The sequence below is a fragment of the Varroa destructor genome, unplaced genomic scaffold (genome assembly GCF_002443255.2).
Source record: "Varroa destructor unplaced genomic scaffold, Vdes_3.0 BEIS01000004.1, whole genome shotgun sequence".
NCBI classification, from domain to species: domain Eukaryota; kingdom Metazoa; phylum Arthropoda; class Arachnida; order Mesostigmata; family Varroidae; genus Varroa; species Varroa destructor.
In genome coordinates, this window is record NW_019211457.1 from 29,380,370 (window position 1) to 29,396,617 (window position 16,248).

Sequence of the window (16,248 nt, forward strand, 5' to 3'; positions counted from 1 at the left end):
CCATATGTTATACAACCTGACCTAAATACTATTTTTAGAACTATTAGTATACGTATTATAATATATTTGTGGTATGAGTTTGAATATAAGCCCACGCAAATTAAACAACCTAAAAAGTGTGCCTCTAGAAACCCAACGGTCTGTAAATAAAGGATCAGCAAACTTTCAACAATTGGACTTATTGTTTGAGAAGTCGGGACGGCAGTGTTTCTTCTGTAGTATGCTCTTCTCCTAATGAACAATTTTTTAATGCAAGTAAAGGACAATCAAAATAGCTAGATCTGTGCGAGGGTCATACTTCATTAGAAGATCTTGGAAAATGTAAATTATGTGATTAGACATTCATGCCAACAGTTTTCTTAAAAAAATTCTCACCATTCACAATTAAATGTAGCATTTTTAATACTATCTACATTCTTTTGATTTTCCAAAAATTAAAGCAACTTGACAGTGACTAATCAAGTACGTAAGTTATACATCAGTAATAGAGATGGCGACAGAAAAGTCGACCGACCGAGTCCTATAGTTTTTCATAAAACACTCTCAATACATAGATTTGCCCAGCACCTAAGAGGCATGCTGATGATGTCTAATGAATCTAAATAAACAAGTAAGAGCTTCATTCATTCAAGAGAGTATTTAAATGAAGCGCAAATATTTAAGAAAAAAACTTGTTTTCGTTTTTCTCGATTTTAATCTGGCTCGAATTTATTATGTCATCTGTATCGATTTTCCTACGAATCCCATGTAACTGGTCATGAATAATAAAGGAGTGATTCTTTTTCTTATGCAGTTTTTCGCACCTCGATAACACGATTAGTTAGCATGAACACGTGTTATAGAAGAAAGATATTTATGCGTTAATTTCAATCTATGGAGGTGAACATGCGTTTAACGGACCCAGTAAGACGAATTGTACATTTTTTCCAAACTGCAGCCGCTATGAACCCTCCAACCCAGAACACTCGACAGCAGGACTAACTAGTCAGAGCAATATTCCTACAATAGAGCAAAGCAATGTAATTGTATTTATCACTATTATGAATAACACAGACGTCTCGGATAGACCGTAACTATTATGCGTATTAATAATCTTGCTGTGTTGAGAAATGTTTCACGAGTGCTCCTGTTCATATAAACGCCAAGATCTAGAGCTCTTTATTCACCACGATACGAAACAAAGTGCAGAAATGCATGCCACTTGACTGGATGGTGTATGTGTCGAATTCGGGCGTCGCCAAACTTGCTGATCAGCTAATTTTTTGTTCATGGACACGTTTCTGTTTGAAAGTCCAAAAATCGCTCGACTCAGAAGCGTACAAGATAAAACTGTACATTGCGCTTATGGAAAAAAACAATTATTAACAGATGATAACATGTAAATTTGAAGTTTTACCTAATTTAACTTAAAAGAAAAATACACAACTGCATACAGAGTTTCGCGCATCACCAGACCTTAACGTTAACGTAAGAGACTGGTTAAACTCTCCTTCCACCATAATTGTCAACAACACCAAAACAATCATAACAACTTAAATTATGTTTCACTGTTTGTGTTGTATCGTTATCGATTATTAATGATACCTGCTCTTTCGTTCGATATATTGGCTGTTGGCTTGATGGATACGGTTGATTTAATTTGGCACATTCCCTCTATCGACATTTAAATCCGAACTGGAATCTAGTAACTGAAAAACAGGACGTACTCAAGTTGAAGGCATCGGAATGGATAACATTTCAGAGTGTTTTCTGTATAAATTTGAATAAACAAAAGAAAAGACACTGCCGATGTTGAAGTGTTGCACGCTTCGGTTTCTTAATAATAATGGTTTATTAGGCAATAACCAATAGTTTGACTGTAGCTATAACGTAATCAATATTAGTTCCGTTGATAGTAGGCGATTTATGAACACCGTAGCCGGAGATATAGCAGCTATTTAACTGAGGAAATTTAAATAGGTCATGATGTAATAACATTTCCCGTCTAAATGTATTATCTGGTAGAAAATGAAAAGGTTCCATTTTCTAACTTTAAAAGAATGCTTGTTTGTCTTAAGTAATATTCATGTTTGAAGTATCGATCTCCTAACTTCTCGCACAGGAGTTTCAAAGATTGTTCCGTGATATTTAGCAATGTTGGTCTTTTTTTTTTACGAAAGATATATGATCAATACACGAAAACATTTATTTAAATAATGTATTTTGATAGAACCATCAAACTTCAAATTGCACTGCGTTATGCAGTCCATTGAATGCCCAAAGGGCTACTGATCTGAATCTTTTCGTTTAAAGTTGTCCTACTTATTGCCACCTGTTTTCTTATAGCCTTATATGATATCCCTCTTGTGGCCTCATGTAGTAAACCCATGCAAACAATAACTGCTTATATACGTTGTTTAATAATAAAAAAGCCCCATCTTCGATGTAATGTGTCCGAGTCATTCGTAAAGAATACGTAACCACGTCTCGGTAGATAAGTAACCCTGACTGTAATAACTGAAATACTTCAGGCCGAGCTAATGGAGACGATCAAACAAAAATAATTCCTAGAAATTCATAGGTCAACACATTCTCGACTTTTTTATGTACCGTATTCTTTTTGTTTTATTAACGCTTCACGGAAGCTATCTTGTCAGGGAACGGTTACCTACTGGCGAAGGTAATTTCCATTTGATGCCTGGATAGATCAACCAAAATTAGGTATAATTTTGCGTGTGATGTCCAGCAATTTTTATACGCCACGATATACCACAGATAAGTGACATCAAATGTCTTGATTAATTACGAACGGTTAATTAGGAACGAGAGACGAACACGCAGCAATCGTACTCGAGTGAACCGCCCATCTTAGTAGAAAGGTATTTTTATTTGTTCCTATTTTGTTTTTTTTTTTCCGATTAGTCCGGTTCTCGTTTACTTTCGGGTAGTGGTTTGTCGAACATATTGCTATCATTCACTCCACTGGTATTCAATACAGCCTAGGTTTCTTCGAGCTCAATACCAAATGTAAAGTCATATGGTTTCGAGAATTCAATTTCGGATGTTGCACTGATACTTGCAGACATTGGCAGGCCATTTTTATATTATTGCCATATTCGTGAAACAATAGTCTGTTGTATGCAAAGTTTGCTTCGATCGCTATTATTCAAACATTTAATTTACGACGTATTCGGTTATTTTTATGCAGTTAATTGTTGGGTCTTTTTTTAGGGGTGGTCAAAAATATGTGATGCACATCTGTCGCCTGCGATTGACGTTGCCTAATCTGAGTAGACTCACAAGCTCACCAAACCTGTCTATCCTCCGCACTCCCAGGGGTCAGCATTGTGCAACTATTACTGTGTTGCATTGTGACAGAAGCCGTCTCTCTATCTGGTAGACACTAATTCTCTCTTTTTATATGTTCAGGGTCCTCTCAGACGTCGTTTTTCCTAATTGTTTGGTCTAATATCCTCCGATCTTTCGGATAGAAGAATTTCGGCATGGACGTTTTGTTGTGAATATTACGTGCCGTGATATTAAAGAAATTACATTAGCCATTCTTATATTTTCGCAATACGATATACGATGATATGAGATAATGGTAAACAAAAATCACTATCGAAACCTAACAGTCGGAGTTGCATTTGAGGTCTTACAAATTATGTATTGTTACTGTTATTATGTGTTGTTGTTGTTGTTGCTGTCATGCGTTGTTCAGTATCACTATCCAGTGAGCTATATTTCAGACGCAGGAAAATTCAAATGGCAAATTGAGAATCAATAACACTGGATAGATATCATTCAAGTAAAGTTGCTCCGGATGTTTGTAGGCCATGAAAGAGACACGTGATATAAAAATAATTTGCTTTCTTTTTTAATTTTACTGACTCTTGCCATCCCACACCGATTAACTTGAAGTTCGATTTCAGTTTATTGTTGCCCTGGAAACAGAAGCAAAAAGGATGAGAAAATTACACAGGAGAATGGTATTAAGTGCTGCAAAGTGAAAAATACGTGCAGTCAGTAACTAAAAACATGTATTTGAAAAGTTATTGGCAAACGTAGAAATTCTGAACAAACTGTCTATACCTAATTAGGTTGTTACTCAGTTTATGTTAATCTGTTGTGGTGTACTTCATTTTACAGAAAAATACATTGGTTGGCAAGAGATTGAATTCGATTGCACATCTTCGGTTAAATCTTCTTAAATGAACACCACGAATATCTTCGTTTTCGTTGCGTTGGCGGACGATTATTTGGGCTCCATTGACAACATCCTAGATCTCAAGCAATAAGCATTCTCTTAACAGTGAACAAGTCTTTGTGTGAAGGAAAAGTTCAATCTTGTATCGCAGATACCCCACAAACGTACAGTTGACTATATCTATTCAAAGTAATATTCAACGTGTAGCAACTGTATCTATTTATCCAAAATGCAAGTGTAAACACTTTGACAGAATCGTCGATGACAGTTATTCACCTAGGCAGAATTATAAACCAGCTTAAAGTCTCAACTACTTATAAGAACAAAATTATTGGTAAAAAAAGACCGAGTGCTGAACGTATTAGAAATGCGAAGGTAAATTTGCGTTTGGTTCGATTGTTATATGAAGCGACAGACAACGCAGAAAGTTTACCTATCCCACAAATGAAAAAAGTCCTATCGATAAGTTTCTTCCTCTAATAATAACAGCCATAGTTATACGAATCGGTAGCTAAATAATATTATATTCAAAAACTGCGTAACGAAAACGCACATTATAAACTCCCTCGATATTCGATGGCTATACGCTTTTTTAGACCCGTAGTATAGTGCATGTCATGACATTTGTCGACATTGAACGTTCTATTAATGTAATCGCAACACCTAACCTGAAAGCAGGCGATCAGCTAATCGCTAAGAAAATAGGAAAAACTTACGCGAAGACCGACATAGCGCGAGACGTAACTGTGAAAAAAGTAATCAGCCGTAAATAGTTCAGAATAGAGCTCGGTAAATAATGTTGACCTTACGTGACATAAGGCTCATTCTAAGCGAAAGTCGTCGTTAATGCTATAGCAATGGCACCGCGAGGCAAGCTAAATGTTTTCGATTTTGTCTTCTCTCTTTATTCATTTTTTAAACGGAAAGTCATTAATGACCAGTTTTAATGAACACTGGAATTGGTGAAACTACGATATTTATTTCTATTAAAAATCAAATCGTTTTAGCAACCAAGCATAAATCGGCGCATTTCTGTAGGCAATTATTCATCAGGCATCCGCATAGATCTGTGATCTTCGGCGACCAACATGCTTGAATAATATTTGTGAGGGTTCATAAGAATACTTTTTAATGACTGCGGAATTTTCAGAAAAGTTATAGAATGATAATCATGATCTCATTTCGGTTCAAACTGTTAATGTACTCCCAAAACAAATGTCAAAGTTGGTATCTTATGAAGCATTTCTAAAACGACTGTACTCTAAAACTTAGTTCCTGCTTAAACAGCTTTATACCTTATATATAACATGTACTGAATTAAAATATATGGAAATATTTAATTCCGTTTTCAATCAAAGTTTAGAGATGCCAAACTAGCCCTCCATCTGGGCGCCAAGAAATCTGCAACACATTGATGCTTGATACTTTCTAACAGTTTTAAATAAATTTAAAATTTAGTTGAATCCACGTCAAATTTGAATGGAGATTGCCGAGGGCCGCTGGCTTCCATCAAAAGCAAATCGAAGCGAATCGACTTAACTCATATAATTTATTGATAAAATTGGGAGTTCTAATATTTATTGACTAAGCTTTGTATACTGACATTATGTAGTGTTGCCTAGTTAAAAGTACCCAAACTATACAGCCTCCACACCCATTTACACGTTTCCAACAATAAGCAACAGTGTCTATCGTCATTCACAACGTTTTTTTCCTATGCGCAACCTTAAGTTTTACATAACTGAAACGTTGAGAACTCTTACGGTATTTAAATACCAATAATATCAATCCACGAACTGTAATAAGGAAATATATGTTATTGTATTTTGCACGTTTGTAAAATATTATCGTCTACATACATACACAACTATTTACAAGATTAACAACTGGTGTTGCAATATATAAATTTGGGTTTGTTTAAACTTAAACGATATTTTCAAGGCTCCCGAACCTGGAACTTACAAACTAATTCTTAATTAACATCCAAGGTGTTTCTTCTGAGTTGTCGAAGTTGACACATGATAGTCTATGATATGAGATATAGAATGCAACTATGTGTATATTTTACATTTCACATTAAACCATCATTCCTTAAGACATCCACTTCAAACAGCGCACGTCTTGATGGGTATTGAGACACTTCACGGAACAGTATCTAGATCCACAAGTTACACATCTATAGGGCCCCTCAAAACCGCAAACACTGCAGAATTGTCTAGCGGGAAATTTCGATGGTGCAGCTTGCGCGGTCATATAGTTCGGCGGTTCTGTACCCAATGCGTGGTCCTCTTCGAGCAAGGCGTCCAGACTCTTCTTATATCGAACCTGCTTGAAATCGCGTACTCCTTTACGTTTTCCTGGTCGTTCCTTACGTTCCGCGGGGCCCAGAAGGGTTTCTTCAAACTTCGGCGCCTTCTTATTCATGACCAGGTTGGCATGCGGATCTTCATGGTAGTTGTCCTGCTCAAGCGCGTCAAGTGCCTTACGGCGACGTCGCTCCCGCTGAGCTTCATCGAGAACGATACGGTCTCCACGTCTTTTACCACTGCCAGTAGACTCCATCTTACACGTTATACCGCACTCGAAATAGGTGGCTCAAAGGGTTTCGCTCGCTACCCGCAAGTCTCCCCTTATTTAGATTCCAGTAGTAGCGGTTGGTTAAATCTGGATGCAAGTAACCCCGATCACTATTTATTCACTCACTATATGCAATTTGAAATTAGTGTCCTTACTTAAAAGTCCCACAAACTAGCTAGAAACATTTCTCCGCTTTTTTGCGCACTTTGAGCCGTTCTTATATAGGTTTGATTTATTTTGCAAGTTTATTTATCGTCTTTAGACACCGTGTTCGACACCGGTGCGATAACAGGGGACTTTTGTTATTGACAAACTCGAAATTTAGCGGGCGTCCAAGTGACCAATGTACTAGCGGACATCGAACATCTTTTTTGTTTATATTTTATGGTATTTATCAAGTCTACTTCTTTTTTTTATAGAAAGTAATTCTAAAATTGTTCAGTTAAAATAGCGAAACTAGTTTCTTAGTAGGTTATTCATCTTAATTTTCTAATGAGTTAACTAGATTCAGATATCGTCGTCTGCTGTCTCACTTGACCTCTATATAAACAACCGCGCATCTCTATCTTTGAAGTGAACACCGGTCTGAAGACGACGAAATTGTAGACGAAGTTCGAATAGTTTCGTGCGCAAGTTGTGGTGGGATTTCTCCGCTTTGTGAGGTCTGTATCAATAAGTTTTTTAGTATTTCACTTCCTTGGAAGCCTATTGACCTGCAAGCAGTATGTTAAATAGGTTATAATGTTGTTGCTTCGCAATACACTGGAAGAAAGAACAATAAAAACACCTTCATACCATGTTTTTGAACCTAGATTTTCAATAACGAAGACCAACTCTGTGGAGGAACAGGAAGAAATTATATATCAAAAAATTTAATCGAGAATTCAAGATATTTTCAAATTTCTATTTTCAAAATTTGCAAAATAGATATTGTGGTTAGCCTGTTGAAAAGAATGTATTAAATCGATGCTTCGAAAAAATAATTTTACCTATTTTTTTATAATATGAAAAAGAGTAACAATCAGATGGTTGAACCTAGTATAAGAAAGTGTATGCATTGTTTATATTCATTGTTGTTTCGATCATGGAACATAGGCTGAAAATGCAAAGTGCGAATTTTCGATAACACATTTGGCAGCGTTCTATATTGTTTAATTAGCGTCTCAACTTGTGCTTTGGACGTTTGTCTGCTTTTAATTTAATTTAATTATGTATTTGAATAGAAGCCAAATCAAAATTCTTGAAGGCTCTCATTGAGTGTCTGTGGAGGTGTGGAAGCAGGTGATCAACTCTATTATGTACGTTCTACTCCTATATTTTGAGATGCACAGACGGCGATAATAGCGAGGATGTTATCTTAAAATGATAATTAACGATCATAATATATTGTTCTTCTAAATCTATCTGTATTCTAATTCTATCAAATATTAATTCGTTTGAGATAGTATATAGGTAAACACGAAGTTTCTACGTAGTTAGAAGTACAAAAGAGCTACTGATTCTGATGCGTTTTGTGCGCGTATGTTGTCGAATAATGCCGTTGCAGGCAAATTAAAGAAATGTTCTATCACATCTCCCTAGAGCATGAAATCCTGCTGCACCCGAGATACTTCGGACCGCAGCTAATGGAAACAGTCAAACAAAAACTTTTCACAGAAGTCGAAGGAACGTGTACCGGAAAGTAGGTGAATGCCCTAGATTATTTGAGTATTTTAACAGAAAATGATACATTGTAAAATCCTTTGTCTAGGGATTTCCAAAACACTAGCATGCTAGATTTAGAATGTTTGTGATAACAAAAATATAATAATAATAGTGATAATGATCTTCACCAATCAAGTAGTAAATAAAAATATTAATCAAGTTAAATTTAACAATACATTCAACAGATGACATTAAGCTTGCGAAAAAAGTGAATTTTTAAGTCATGTTCATATTTTTAAAGATTTCATTTGTTAGTATATACAATTCTAGGCTCTTAAATGACAGGTAATTGAAAATCACATACGGTTAAGTATTGTGCTTTCACTCCGTTCTTAATAATGTTTCTGCTAGTAAAATTAGTTTTAGCGTACCTAACAGTTATCCCTAAACAACGTCTTTTCAGTATAGCAGAACTTGCTCGCTCGCTACAAAAGTTCTATAAAATAAGCATGGATAGCATGAACATTGTGGTACTAACATTGTATTCAATAATTAAAGTTTTTGAATGTTTTCTGCGTGTTTTCTAGGTATGGCTTCGTGATTGCCGTGACCGCCATCGACTCCATCGGAGACGGTCTAATTCAGCCCAATCGTGGGTTCGTCGTATATCCTGTGAAATATAAGGCTATAGTTTTCCGCCCCTTCAAGGGCGAGGTGCTAGATGCGGTTGTCACACAAGTGAACAAGGTCGGCATCTTTACGGAGATTGGTAAGTTTTCCTGCGATGGTCACAAAGATCACTGGTACACTAACGATGAAGTGCTTATCCTCAAAACCCTCTTTTCTGCTACTGCCATTTTTCATTTACACGAAGAAGTTGAAAAGGTGTCAGTGATGTTGCGCTGCCGTTGTTATATTTTTTTTGCAGTGCCCAATATATTTCATATGGTTACCTATTCAATTACAACAGTTGCTATTTTTTTACTGAGTAAGAGCTAGGGAATCGCTAGATGGTACTTACCGCTACAATATGACTGAGATTGTTAGAAGGGCCATACAGACGTCTTTGCTTAAAAATACTATACCTCAAAAGTAATATAATTTGCATGTCTGTTGTACTTTTAGGCCCTTTGTCATGCTTTATCTCACGCCATTCAATACCTCAAGATATGCAATTCGATCCCAATGCGACGCCACCGTGCTACAAAAATGCAGAAGATGAGGAAATCGCTCAGGATGATGAGATTAGGTTGGTCTTACAGACAGCGTTCGTTTAGTAATTCAACTAACGGCTGCAAGGACAATTTCTGATAATATAAAAAGAGTATCGTTTCCTCAAAAAAGGGGCATGATTCGTTTCTATTAGACGGATTAGTAAATTTTCTAAATATATATTAATATCATAATTTTCTTTCTAGGTTGAAAATTGTCGGAACTCGAGTGGACGCGACAGATATCTTTGCCATTGGAACGTTAATGGACGATTATTTGGGCGCCATTGCTAGTGCATCATAACGTATTATTATATGTGTTATTTTAATGCCAAGTTACCGTATTTTGATATATTCGATTGAGTCGGGAACAAAAAATTATGTGACTGTATATGAATGTAAATGGGATCAGAAATCTCATTAGCCACAGAAAATAGCTTGCGACATGGATACCATGTAATGTATATTGGATAAAGAATTTACTATTTTGGTTGTATCAGCTGACTGTATTTCTTCCAACAGAACTATTAGGAAGAAAGTTTCTTTAGTTAAATATAGATTATTTTTAGCTAACTTTATGATATATAGCTTAATGATTATTTCGCGTTTACACAGAAAGTGGTCGCTCCGTACACGCATTCACTAGAAGCTAGACTTGATTACCAGATGGTGAAAGACCATATCTAATAATAAGCAAAATAGGTAATTTTGACTGGTCTAACCCCGTCAGCTAATATGGCCTGAACTCACACGATTAGCGTTGAGTTTTTTTAAAACTTTCGAGTGGGCAGTAATTCTATAATTATAGGGGTCACAAAATGATGTAAACGCAAAACGTCGATTATTATACCAGTCTTTAGATACATTCGCATATGTTGAATAGGATTAAGAGGTTCTGCACTAGATTTTATGTTACGGCTGTTTCATTTCCACCAGTCTCTTGGATAAATTAAAGTTTATTTCTCAATCAGACGCCGATCAAAATGAAGTTAATGGATCATACTTTGCTGTTTGATCAGGTGAGTACTCTGCTGCCCACACTGACACTAGATTGGTTTAGGTCCTATCTAAATCACAGGTCCTTCCGTGTCAGAATGGAGGTCGTATTTACTGCGACACATTCTCATTTCTTAGACGTGTTTCAAGTAAACTGTGTCTCGCCGCTGTCAAACGTTCAAAATTTGTTTCAGACATAAATGCACACCACTGTAAGCTAAACGGGTTAATATACAGATTATGTAAAGATATTTTAGCAAGTTCAATGTCGTCAATCCTATTACGTTGTTTTTAAAAAAACTGCCAATGGTATCGCTCAATTGTCTGTCAAGAACGGCATGTTATTCTCAACGCACAAGTGCATTGTGCTGAAATGAAGATCAGGCAATTTTAGTTACAATTACTGATGAAGTCCAGACGCGTACTGTCACGAAAAACCTTAGGATTTTTACTTTACTCAATTCAATCATTCAAATTGTTCTCTTTGTTGATAACTATTGTTTTCGGCCACTCGGTAATCAACAGACATGATGTCCATATACATTAAAAGGTACAATGACTTCCTCTAGAGGTGCAGTTAAAAATTATCTTTGAATGCTGCTCGTAGTTGTATCTTTTTTACAGAAAAGGGTCGTATTTCTCTATAATATTGAACAGCATTGAGATTGCGGTCAATTAAATGCAAGACACTGTCATACTAACCTGTCTATCTTGATTGCTATATCGCGTCTGTACGTTGCGTGAAAAATAACCTTTGGCAAGTCTGCTCTTCGAGCTTCTTAGGCGCTGCAGTTCCTTTTCCTCTTTAACAGATATCGAACCTGGTTATAACTAGATACTGATTTAGACGATATCGAATGGACTAGGTAAAAAAATGAAACCGTCCTCATCCAGGCTAGGGCTCTACGACTTCGCTTTTGTGGTTAATCACTTACATTTCCCTTTTAATTCCTGAAAGGACCTTTACGCTTGATGGTATGGTATCGTAGGCTACTGCAGTAATTCGAATTTAATCTAATATGGTGTACGTTAAAGCTATATGTATCTTGAAAAACGTTAGAAAATCTGTTGTAATTCGTGCTCTTTTGCAAGATAACTATCGAATGCAGTTCCACCGGAATTTATCATTGATGTCATAATCGATAGTTTGCTTTGGCGTTTGACTAACCGCAGTAATCTGTAGTGTTGGCCACTCTTTGGACCTGTTTTCAATATTCTTTCTCATAGCGGCTGTACTACTTTATGTTGTGTTTCGTAGCAGACAATAGTAAGTCAAATTGTTAGGATATGTATTATTAGAATTACAAGTTACAGCCGTAAGTTTAAAAGCTAATGCATTATATGGGCCAGACTTTACTGATAAGGTACTTGCTTGGTACTATGGGATGTCCACTTATTGAACCCCGGACCACGTATGCTTGGACTGTGGTTCGGAATTGATTTAAATATTAACTCAAACGTTTAAATTTGTTTTCCATGAGGAAAGTGTTTCCTGGCGGTATTTTGTGGTTAGGTAAACTAGGCTAACAGGTTAAGCGAGCAGCTAGCTGAAGAGAGCATATACATACAGCTGGCAGTGTTGTTCTGTCTTAAAATTAAATATTATCAACCAATTTGTATGAATATTCCCTAGAGTGTCGATTATACTAAATGGCATTTTTTAAAAAAACATCCATTGTATAATAAAGATGTGCTGAACTCAATTGTCTTTATAGCTAAGATCACTAAATGACTTTTAAATAGCTAGCAAATCATAAACCGCTTAAATAATCAATTTTCAATCTTCAAATCTCTGTTCCAGTTTTGTGTGTATGTATATATATATTTATATATATATATATATATAAAATTATGCATTAGCAGCAGTTTCCACCAGTTGCGAAGCGTCCCAACCTCATAGCAATTGTTATCTGTCAACAATGCACGTTTAGAGCTATACTCTCTTAATTTTATTTGTTGTATCACAACTTTCTCTTTTGTTTTTGTTCACTTAGTGGAGTTGAGTATTCACGCTCATAGAATAGGAAGGATATCCGCTTGCTGATCCACTCTTCTTTCAAACTATGGGGACAGTCACTATAACCTAGTCGAGCCTACGGTCACCTTTATCACCCCAATCTGGCCTCGTATACCGACTTGCTAACTGTTGACTGTCGTGCGTCTCAAATGGCAATGGATCTAAGTTCACAAGACCTCGCTGAATCGGAGTCCACATCTGATGTGGGCTGACTCAGAGAGAGCCGGTGAAGCGCGCTTTCCGGCCAGCCCCATTTGGACAGTTACCCTGGTAACGGAAAAATAAACAAGGAAGCATGACGTCCTTTGCACGTGAGTGAACATAACCACAAACGGTTTTGCCGTTTGGAAATGCAACAATTGTTTTACAGAGCATCCTTGCATGATCTAGGCAATACTTGGTTTCAAACTGAGCTCTTCGAACGTTCTTTGGCTTCGGATCCGCGTAGCAATGCCTGTTAGATGTTTTCGATAAATTTAAAGTATTTTTTTTTTGTATGTTCGTGATTCAAAATTTACAAATGTGAGTCTGTGCATAAAGTCGCTAAAAAAATTTCTTTATAGTTAGTGAACTACTTGCTTTATTAACAAACAGTCACAGTCTAACCAATCCAAATCTCTACCTGCATGTCTTACAGGAGCCGAAGAGGAGAGGATATTTCTAGAACGTTGCTATCGACTGTATGAACGAGTAGAAAGAGTTAAAGGTAATTGGCTTTATTTAATATCTGACAAAAATTTCTCGGTGTGAAAGCGACGCTAAGGGTTCTGTGTATTGGCTGCCGCTAGAAACGTGGGAACAAGTTTCCCAAACTCGCATGTCACGGAGAACACAATTTTGCATAATATTATGCGACTAGAATATATCTATATCATCTATTTCATGGCAGCTTGATCTCTTTAGAGTCATATCTGCTGGTATTCCGTAATATATTATAGCGATTATATTATTGTGTGTTCCTTTTCGTGGCAAACAGTAGTAAATCCAACTTTCTTACACTTCCATCTATTAAATATATTATAATTTCTAGTTACATCAGGAAATTCGAAAGTAGTTTAGTTTATGGTTTACGGAAATCGGTGCAAGAGAACCACTACAATAAATATTTTTTAAATACATATTACGAATCAGCAATAAAAATTTTGGTCACGGCCAATCTGATATGAATATTACGCATTTTGGACTCTGTTGGTCTATATCCAATTTTTTTTTTATCTACATCCAGTTTATGATGTCTCTAACATCTTTTCTACGCTAGTAATTGTTCAGTGGAGATTGAATCATTCGTTTAACAAGACTGCTTGTTTGGTAGTAGCGCGAGTGGACAACAAGACGCCAAAGTGCATGTTTGGAAGCTACCTGGGAAGTGAGTATTTCAAGTATGAGCTTTTTTTTGTATGATCGAAGTCATTTTCATGTGACTTATAACATATACCGGGTACTTAACATATTCCTTAGGTCCTTCCGAACAGAAGTTCAGTAAGTGCCTCAATGATTTCCTAATAATAATTTTGTTCATGTGTTGAATAGAACAAAATGAATTACGTAAACAGCTTATGTCGGCCGGTTCACCAGCCACGGGTTCGTCCGAAGCTCCCGGATATTGGAACTTGTCTGAGTTCACTTCATCTGAAGATGCCACAATAGAGCAGAGGATAGAACGTTTCCTCATACTCACTAATTACAAACGGACTCCATTTTCCCCAAAGAAACGATTCCCATATCTACGAAAAGCTCATAAAATGTATGTAAATCAAATGTTGTTCTACTAATCACAGTTATTCCTGTTGAGTCTAAATATATTATAGAAGCTGATCACGCTTGGACATATATCTTTTCCTCATCAATTGATTATCTGACTTTATTTCTTTCCTGCTCCTCGAATTCATGCTCATATATTTTAATATTTATTTTTTGCAAACCGATTTCATCCCAGAGAGCCTTCGCAACCACTATCTTTAGACGTGATGGACCTTCATGCCTCCGCCTTCACAACGTCATACCCCCGAATCGTTCGGCGGGTCCCTGCAGCGGAATCGAAGTTACGTAAGATGCCATTGTTTTATCAGAAAGCTAGCATCTCCAGTGAAGAACCCTCGGCTTCGGCAGAGACCCTTGAGCATACAGAAGCGCGAGGTCATGAAGGAACCTTTCATGAAGGTCATGAAGGAATGTCTACGGCATCTACAAGCTCCCAATCGTCGAGTGATGGAGGATCATCGGCTTCGGCAAGCGGTTCATCAACTTCGTCAAAAGCTGATGACCACGATAACAGTAGGTCAGATGACAGTTCTGACAATGTTTCTGCAAATGGCAGTCAAGCATCTCATTATTCGATAGCTCGAAAATCAGTTTCATCAAAATCATCATCAATGTCGTCGAAGTCTTCGGACCGTCACCAAGCTGCACAGGGAGCAAAGCCATCCACTGCCAGTACAGTTTCAACAGTTAGCTCATCCTTAACAGTTAAAAAGTCACAAGAGATTCCAGCGGAATCGGTGTCTACGGTGAGCAGTGAAAAGCGGTCACGCTCCTCAAAAGTCAATCATCCGGGGGATAAAAAGTCTGTTGCCCTACGAATTTGCGCAGAGGAGGGGCTGTCTATGTCTCTTTCAAGCCTCGTTCCTATCGTATCCGAAGTGCAGGCTACAGTTTCGCCTTCGGTGGAGCCAGACGTGGAGGCTTGTGACGAAGTATCCGATGCCGATACGACACACGATGTCCCTCCGATGGAGTCGGAAAACAGCGTGCTTAACGAAGAGTCTAATGCATACGTGGACTTCTTAAACGACGTCACGGATGTCATTTTAGGTATGGGCGTATTCTCGCCATCAGCAATACAGGCAGCTATTGACGCGGCGCTTGCGACTAACGTGTATGGAGATGTCGATCGCGAACGAGCGCAGGTGCTTGTCGAACAGTTGTTTGCTTAGGGCGCAATTAAACGAAGTGAAGTGGGCAGCTAGGAAAATAATCTTTTGGATTTGTCACTATTCTGTTTTTATTATACCATGTGTAATTTGATAAAACATTTCGTGGTCGGAGGGTTAAAACGCAACGATAGATTTAATTTCAATAAGGATGTAGCGAATGCTTGAATTTTGAACCGTTCCCTAAGTGTGAGCACAGCTAGAATGACCATACATCAAGCGAATGAGTGCAATTTACACTAAGTATTAGTGAACGTGCGTAAGAGTACCAAAATTAGAAATAGATCTTATTTCATGGGAGAGTCTCGTGCTAAGTAGCATTACTAACTTTAAATTGTAACAGCTATTATGAACTCATATGTACCTAACAAGTCGTCTGGCTTTACCTGTATGAGACCAGGAACGCAAGTCACACTGCCATGGAGTTGATGAAGCAATTAAGTTGGTTGATTATATTCTGTAATAAATGGTATTCTACTGTAGGTGTATATTGTGACAAATCAACAAAACAGTGACATTTGTACTGATTCTGAGTTTTTCACAGAGATACTTGAAAAAACCAAAAAAGCAGAGCGACGGACAAATAAAAATTAGATGGCAGTATTTTTCGGTGTTCTTCTTTTATTGTTCTCGATATTCATGCGACACAATAGCAAACGCTGTAGTTTTTTGAGGTGAAAATGGCGA

At 37.1% G+C, this 16,248-nt stretch overlaps 3 protein-coding genes across 10 annotated transcripts; 2 read left to right on the forward strand and 1 right to left on the reverse strand.

Annotated features, from left to right (window-relative positions):
• Positions 1-1,791: 1,791 nt before the first annotated feature.
• Positions 1,792-7,094, reverse strand: LOC111249819 (zinc finger HIT domain-containing protein 1). Its single transcript, XM_086986142.1, has 2 exons — positions 6,149-7,094; positions 1,792-3,923 (listed from the first exon to the last, which is right to left on the reverse strand). The coding sequence occupies exon 1, from the start codon at positions 6,746-6,748 to the stop codon at positions 6,278-6,280; it is 471 nt and encodes a 156-aa protein (XP_086842268.1). The 5' UTR covers positions 6,749-7,094; the 3' UTR covers positions 1,792-3,923; positions 6,149-6,277.
• A 165-nt stretch (positions 7,095-7,259) lies between these two features.
• Positions 7,260-10,117, forward strand: Polr2G (DNA-directed RNA polymerase II subunit Rpb7). 2 transcript variants are annotated; one of them, XM_022804179.2, is made up of 5 exons: positions 7,260-7,425; positions 8,310-8,444; positions 8,995-9,176; positions 9,533-9,656; positions 9,826-10,117. In XM_022804179.2, exons 2-5 carry the CDS (start codon positions 8,323-8,325, stop codon positions 9,920-9,922), a joined length of 525 nt encoding a protein of 174 aa, XP_022659914.1. In that variant the 5' UTR covers positions 7,260-7,425; positions 8,310-8,322; the 3' UTR covers positions 9,923-10,117. The 2 variants fall into 2 exon arrangements, with proteins under 2 accessions (XP_022659914.1, XP_022659913.1); XM_022804178.2 differs by lacking the exon at positions 7,260-7,425 and adding an exon at positions 7,730-8,061.
• Positions 10,118-10,222: 105 nt separating this feature from the next.
• Positions 10,223-16,164, forward strand: LOC111249375 (uncharacterized). Of its 7 annotated transcripts, none has more exons than XM_022803166.2 (6): positions 10,223-10,637; positions 12,609-12,942; positions 13,269-13,337; positions 13,944-13,997; positions 14,162-14,375; positions 14,568-16,164. In XM_022803166.2, exons 2-6 carry the CDS (start codon positions 12,927-12,929, stop codon positions 15,562-15,564), a joined length of 1,350 nt encoding a protein of 449 aa, XP_022658901.1. In that variant the 5' UTR covers positions 10,223-10,637; positions 12,609-12,926; the 3' UTR covers positions 15,565-16,164. The 7 variants fall into 7 exon arrangements, with proteins under 7 accessions (XP_022658901.1, XP_086842262.1, XP_086842263.1 ...); XM_086986136.1 differs by lacking the exon at positions 10,223-10,637 and adding an exon at positions 11,441-11,589; XM_086986137.1 differs by lacking the exon at positions 10,223-10,637 and adding an exon at positions 11,441-11,589 and having other exon boundaries at positions 13,947-13,997.
• The last annotated feature ends 84 nt before the right edge of the window (positions 16,165-16,248 follow it).